Source organism: Pygoscelis adeliae, unplaced genomic scaffold, assembly GCF_000699105.1.
Source record: "Pygoscelis adeliae isolate BGI_AS28 unplaced genomic scaffold, ASM69910v1 Scaffold26, whole genome shotgun sequence".
Lineage (NCBI taxonomy): Eukaryota > Metazoa > Chordata > Aves > Sphenisciformes > Spheniscidae > Pygoscelis > Pygoscelis adeliae.
In genome coordinates this window covers 6,730,940-6,738,221 of record NW_008825104.1, presented here as the reverse complement: position 1 = coordinate 6,738,221, position 7,282 = coordinate 6,730,940, and the positions used below count along the sequence as shown (strand labels likewise).

The window sequence follows — 7,282 nt, the reverse complement described above, 5'->3', positions numbered from 1 at the left end:
AGGGGAGGAGAGAGATCACCAATCCTGGATCCAGCATCGGACCTGCCAATGGGGGGTGTCGGTGTGGAGAGCGTCCCAGAAGGCTTGTGTGCGCCCCTATTTATTGGCCCCAGTCCAAGGCTTCTAGAATCTTCTCTCACCCCGGTTTCAGGAGTGGTTGAGTCAGTCAAGGAGGGTGACACTGGGCCCCTCCCCGTGGCTGCCTTCTGGAACTTTCTCTGGGGGCATTGTCTGCACTCACAGCACAGTCACTTGTCCCTTGTCCCTTACACATGCATGACCAGATACCACTTGTTCATGTAATTTTAGAAAGTGAAACCAAGACAGAGCGTTTTAAGGAGATTTTGTAGTGCATCAAAAAGTGAAAAATCTATAATGAGTGTAATAGGATTTTTTTTACAAGGTCTTCTTGTACAGTAACAAAAGAAATTATACTTGAGTCAGTTGTAATTATAGGCTTAACTGAGTAATGTTATGCTCAGTGGACAGATTGGTTGAAAGAAAAATTTCACCTCTTGCATCAGACTGGGAAATTGGCATTGTCCATTAACTTCAACGATGTGCAGCTGAGTAACATGCAAAACATGCTAATTTTCTTAAGTTGTGGGCAATAAATGAGGCATGAATAAAATGGCAACTTTTTTGCCTGCTGGTAGTCATTTAAAATTTAAATAAAGTTTGATGCAGCCACAGTAAAATAAGGCAAAATATTGAAAAGTTTCCTAATGATGGCTTTAAATCCATCCACTATTCTTTTACTTTCCAATTACTGCTAATGAGAGTTATGGGCTTTAATTCCACCCCCCCCACTGATGTGAGAATAGAATCTAAAATTTACAGCCTCCACATCATTTCCTACAGCTGGGCTGTCTGCAACAGTTAAATTTGAAGCAATAAAGCAGAGTGCCCTAACCTGATGGTGAAATACTAATGTGGGAGGCTCTTTGCCTTTCACCTGGCAGGTTTCTGAAGCTGTAGGGAGGCTTCACATTATCTGTGGGAGTGAAAGTGATAGTATGTTGCCTCCAGCTTTCGTTTCCACTTCCCGCTGCCCTGGCCATTTGCGTGTGGCCGTGGATGCTCGGGGCTGCCACTGCTGCTGGGGAGCCGAGGTGGCAGGGAGGTGGCTTCAGCCTTTCCCCCATTCGCAGTGAGACCTGTCAATGAACTGTTCTGTTTTTTTGGGAGAAAAGCAGATGGGGCAGGAAGAGGGAGGAGTACCCAACTGTGTTTCGTTTCAGTACATTTGTATGACCCAGAGCGATCTGCAGTAGGGTCCAGTTTTGTCTTCCACCATGGCTTGTTTCTGTTGCTCTGAGGTAGCTCATGCTTATAAGGCTCCCCAAAGAGACATGTGGAGTGAGCAACCACTTGAAACCGTGCTTGGCGAATCTGACTTGACCACAGATGTCAGTTCTTGAGATAAGATCAGTTATTTTTCTACTTAAAAGTAGTGAGGGAGAAGCATCTAGCTTTCTGAATTGTTTTTAAATAATCTACACTTATGTCATAAATGTATAATTGATTTATCAAAACAATTAAGTGATATTCTTGGCCCTTGCCTTAAAGATGTCGGGATGGCAAGGGGCTATTTTGAAGGCTGCGATTTCACAGCAGCTAACACAAACATATCGATGCTTGCTTCAGTTCACTCTGTGGTATGCTGTAATCATATGCCCAGCTTCCACTTTTGACTAACGGTGTCCATAGTTACTGTCAGCCCAAATCTAGACGCTTCCATTTTAGCAAAGCACGTACCTGTCTTCTATTTACAGTTGTGTAATGGAGAACTGCTTTTAATATTTTCATTTAAAAATATTTCCATCAAAAACTTTCAAGATGCTTCCCCTGTATTTATCTTTACATTTTGACTAATTACGAAACAGGCTTTCCAGCAGTGCAGTCTACACTGTGCTAAGTAATTTTGTAAAGGCAAAAACATATTTGGATGCCAGAAGGTATTCTCCATCACATGCAATTGTTAAAACATCAGACTGCTGAAGATTTGAGACAAGTAATTTCCAAATTATAACTGAAAATGGAAGATTTATAGGTATTAGATTTAAGCTTACTTAGTAATTCTCAGCCATCCCATTGGGATATGGATTTGAGAGGGAGAGAGAAAGGAGAGTAATACTTTAGCAGTAGGAAAGGTTTTTAAAATTAGAATAAAGCAAAGCCCACCTTCTGTGACTGATCTTTGAGGAAGTGTATGTGGTTTTTTAGTCTCTTTTGGCCCTATACAGTAAGACATACAACAAGTATGCACACACTGGATGCAATAGAAGTAAGAATTAACAAAGGTTCCATTTGGACTTTCTACAAATATCCATTATAAAGGAAGCTAGACATATGAGAGGCAAGTTCAAGGGGAAGATGACACTGAACTCCAGTGATATATTCCCTATGTCCACCAACGATTATGTAATACCATTAAATAATGCTAAGTTATTACCATTACATAATCAACTTAAGTCACCTTTTCATCGAAATGCATTTTGATAAATGTGCTGGACTAATGAGAATTGCATTCAGATGTGGGAAGAGATGCCATTGGTAACAGTCAGTGTTGTGACTTTAGGCTGTCTTTACAGTTTCTGACCCAGAAAGGGTAGCAGAGATGCCAGCAAAGCCTCTGCAGAAGGCATGGGAGGAAGGCAAAGACCATCTTGGGATTGAATGGGACAGCGGTAGGGGACCTGTGTCAGTAGATGACTCATCTGTATCAATAGCTGATGAAGATAATAAGAAAATTACTACCAGTGTGGCAATGGTCTGTTAGATGGAGATTACCCTGGACACTGGCAGTCTTTATGTGCTGTATATGGGCCAAAATGCCAAATTAAGATGGAAAGGATGAGGTGGAGTTGAGGTAAAGTCTTTGTATCTGTTCCCCACGAGTCAGTTCACTCAAAAAGGAAAGTCACGGCTTGGAGCATTAAACTTGAAGGCAGAAATGAATGCAGTGTGAAAATCAATAATGCATTTCAGCTCAAGTTTTATGTGCAATACTGATATTTAAGTCGCGTAATGGCGAGGAAAAGTGTGTATATGTGTAAATTCAAGGAGTTATTAAAACGTAAAAGGGGGAAAATGGATACAATTATGAAACTGTACCAGGAAAAGTGTAGGAGTACTATAGAGGCAAGAAAAAGGAGTGGATAGTCTGAGGGTATTACTGAATTTTTTTTTTAAGTGGAGGAATCCAGGGAGAGTTGCTGACTAACTCATTGTGGGCAGGGACTGCTTTATTGTGTGGTGGTTTAACGCAGTGGCACCCTAATCCCTCAAAGTAAAGCGGACTGAGTTTTGGAAGAAATTTTTTTTCTAGAAGAAATGTTGACGTTCCATTTGCTTTTGGAAATAAAAAAGCCTCATTGCATTCCTGTAAAGTATGTCCAACTTTTCTGATTTTAAGAAGCATAGTATTAAAAGTACAGTTGTTATCTTCCAGATACTTTGCAGTTGGCATTCTTGTTGGTAACAGCTAATCTCCTGGTAGTACCTCTCTCTGCATAAAGGTAAATGTTGTTCCCAGATAAATCTCTTATCTGTTACTATCTTTTTGCATAAGCCGTGGCTATTTTTGCTTCTATAGAAAGCATATCTATTATGTGCCATGTCTGTGTTTAAAAGCATATAAGGATGTACTATGAAAAGAACTGGAGTCCTAGACAGTCTGCTACGCTTCCCTTAATTTCAGTATGTTGTGAAATCTGCGGTGCCCTAAAGGCTTCTGTTCGGGGTAAGGATGGGAGGAGAGGTCATTCCAGCATCACACATGCTCACATTTTCATTGGCAATTTTGATTGTGTCGACTGCCTAATTAGCTACTCCACAGCCCCTCCAACGTTATTTTAAATATTTCTGGAGGTTAATCATGCAAGAGAAATAATGGAATATTAAGTGAATTCTTACAGCGGAGACACTGGCCCTGATGCTGAGTTAATCTGCTCTGCTTTCTTGTCAGTCAGGCAAAATCTTACAGTTGAAGGAAGCGCTAAGTATAAGATTTTGTTGTCATAAAGAGTAGGATTGCCTCTCCTCTAGCGTCTGTACCAAAATATCTTAGATTTTCTTTCAGATGTTTGAGCAAGATAAAAACTGAATAAAACATAGATGCCTGTAAAGGGCAAAGAATAAAGGGGGCTATTAGAGATGTTTTGTGTCAGCATAGGCCTGCACATGGTAAGGTAGAGAGTGCTCTACTCTGCTGAGTGACTGACATGAATAAGAATCACAATATTAGCTCTCCATGTTTTGGGTCTGGCTCCCATTTAAAACAAAAAGTAAGTACAAGCATTAATAAAAGCATTTATTTCTCATATGCCTTTCTCCTCCAAGACTTCATTGACTTGTTATTTAAACCTTTTTGGCTTGGGATCCAAACCTAAGCAAAACTAGATTAATTTGTGGACAAAATACAAATGATTGCCTTCAATTTTTTTTTTTCTGTTGGGAAGCTCAGTGGGATTCATCTGAAATGAAAATTAGTGCAGTCCAGGAAGGGCCTAATGTCTGACAATGGATTTCGAGACTAGTTTCAAACCCCTACTAGAAAGTGCATTGGTTAACCAGAGAGTGATGCTCTTCCCCAGTTTTAGAACAAGTTTTATTAAAACAGACCTATTTCTTGCTTGCATTCTCCTTTGTTCTGAAGATCAGAGGAAAACTCTTGTCGCTTTTAAAGGGTTGATTCATATGATGATAAAATGCACTAAGAGTATGCTATAGTGATCAAGTTGCAAATTGTTTAACCTCATTTTCCTGGTGGCTTCTACAGTGGGTTAATACAGAGTTTCTAAGAGGGATTTGTGTAATGTATGTCTACTTGACAAAACAGGTGTTGCCAAAGCATTTTACTGGTGTTACCATCAGTAATATGATGTCTTGTTTGGATCCGTCTTGGCTCTGCTGGAATTTTAGGAGCCTTCTTGCAGAATTTCATTAGTGTTTGTAGTCTGCATTCTAGCCCGAGAGATTTCTGTAATTGGGGACCCAGCACTAGGAAATGTCTGGTTTCACCCCAGGAACCTCATCTTACATTGACTCTGAGGAGTCAAAAAGCAAGTAAAGAAAATGCATAGACCTCTTTTGATGTGGAAAGCATTAAAGAGATAAAACATACCTGTTTAAATGCAAGGTGTGTATAACTTAGTTTTTTTCCACTTACTTTTTAGTTCTTTTTTTCCCTGCCTGGATGAGAAGGAATTAACCTTTTGAGGTGATAGATATAAGCTGTAATTGACTGCATATGTCACTGGCATATTCCAGGATTGACATCAATGGAATATCAAAGATGTGGACATTGCAATCAATGCCTTAAGCTTTTTATGGCATCCTTTTAGTTGAGGATGGTGGGAGCCTATGTAAAAAGGTAACCAGAATTTGATAGCAACAGGCAGAGAGAACAGATGGGAAATTAATTTGGTTTTTCCAGTTCTGGAAAATGCTATCCTGGATAACTGGGCAAGAAACCACAGCTTCCTTGCACGTTTTTCTTCTAGTCTCGGGCAAGCAGTTAGCAAATTGGGTGAAAAATGTCTATGGGTTCCCCTTTACCACTGTAACAAAGAACAATAGCACATTTTCAAGACTAATTGGGAAGCATTAAAAAGACTATCCTGTGCTGGTGCTTGGGAACTCTAGCTCCCAAGACAGTCAGTTTCCAGAGACCTTAGCAACTCTCTGTGGATCTGCTGTTAAAAATGAGGTTATGAAGTTGAGGCCTTTGATTTCCTGGCAAATCTGTGCCCATCTTCCAGGGTGCAAATCCTGTGTCAATGGTCATGCACATACCCACTCCATAGTTCTCTGAGGTGACAAGATCAATGAGGTGGGAATTAGTAATTTCAGGAAACAAATGTTTAGGACGTGTGGTTTGGAAGGTGGTTTTCATTTGAGCTGTTCAATCAAAATCTTGCATTGTGTTTTTGAACGTAGATTTGATTAAAAAGAAATCTTTTTTGAATTGTCGCTTTGCATCAGCTTGTTGGTCTTCTAAGAGAAATCAATTGCTTTAGTAGTGTGATTGGCTCGCTTTTGCATAGTTTTCAGAGATAACTAAGAACTTAAGGTGGACATATTTGCTAAAACCGTTATATAGCCTCTTGTCCTGTTTCTTGACAGTGGCTGCAAGTAAGCAGAAAGGAACAGTATCATTACATGATTGTCCTCAATATAATTCCCTGAGTATTCTCCCTGCTGCTCATTTGCAGCGCAGTGGCTTCCTGAGCCATAGATGCCTTCTGCCTAATTAGTACCTGTGGGGAGGCAATCCTGACCGAGGAGCAGTGCTTTGATCGGGGGTCTGACCTTCCGTTGCACTGGGCCCGAGCTTGCCTGGCCACAGCAAAATGACACTGCTAGGCAGTGAGCACAGCAACCACCGAGGAGGGGTGTATCAACTGCTCCCTGAGAGCCCGATGCCAGCTCTCCTGAGGAATGGCTGGCCTGTGCCTTGGTGATCTCCCCTTACTTGAGACACCAGGTGAGGATACTTTCTTGGGAATTGAGTGATACCTATTAGGTAGATTATAAGGAATTTTGGAATAGAAGCAGAATAGTCCCCACTTACAGGGTGGTGTAATTGTTATCCACATAGTAAGTGCCTTATTCCATAAACCTCACTTTGTATCGGACTTGGAACCTTATTCCTTCAAGGGGGAGATATTGGCTTTTTTTTAATTTTATTTTATTTTTGGCTAGCCTTCAGAATTTAGGTTTCTTTGGTTCAGACCCACCATTCTGGAAGTTTGCATCTGTTGTTGCATTAATTGTGTTTCTAGGTAGGAAAAAGGTACAGTTGTGCGAATATTGAAAAAATGAATTTGCCTAAGAGAAGTGCATCTTGTGGAAGGGTGATGTGAAGGGCTAGCAACTGAGTAGTAGGAATTCTGTTTTGATGGAATCCCCTCTGGTCAGGGCACAGTGAAAGAAATAAATGTTTTAGAATGGTAAGAGTATTATAGTAAACTCTGTCTGTTGCATTGCCTCATCTGCAACATCTAGTACTTTAACACGTTCTTTCTTAACTTGACAGGCAAATACCTGCTTCCCAATGCAACTGGACAGCAGCTGTGGCAACCTGCAGAAACCTCTAATCTTGTTCGCATGCGCTACCAAGTGCTTGGGCAGTCAGCACCTTCACTTACTGCTAGTTTGGTGAGTAATTTTTTTCAAAGCTAGGAGTGTACCAAAAAAATCTCTTGCATCTCTATATCTATTGTTGGGGGGATGGGGATCAAATCAGAGTTTATTTCCAGATCAACCTCTCTTCCTT

At 40.6% G+C, this 7,282-nt stretch overlaps 1 protein-coding gene across 1 annotated transcript in view; it reads left to right on the top strand.

The window, feature by feature from the left end:
- The window catches only part of LOC103919777 (microtubule-associated serine/threonine-protein kinase 4-like), a 19,630-nt gene that overhangs the window by 12,007 nt on the left and 341 nt on the right, over window positions 1-7,282 (top strand). The window contains exon 3 of the mRNA XM_009327333.1: window positions 7,043-7,164. Coding sequence (XP_009325608.1) covers window positions 7,043-7,164 — 122 coding nt within the window. The remainder of the gene's footprint in view (window positions 1-7,042; window positions 7,165-7,282) is intronic.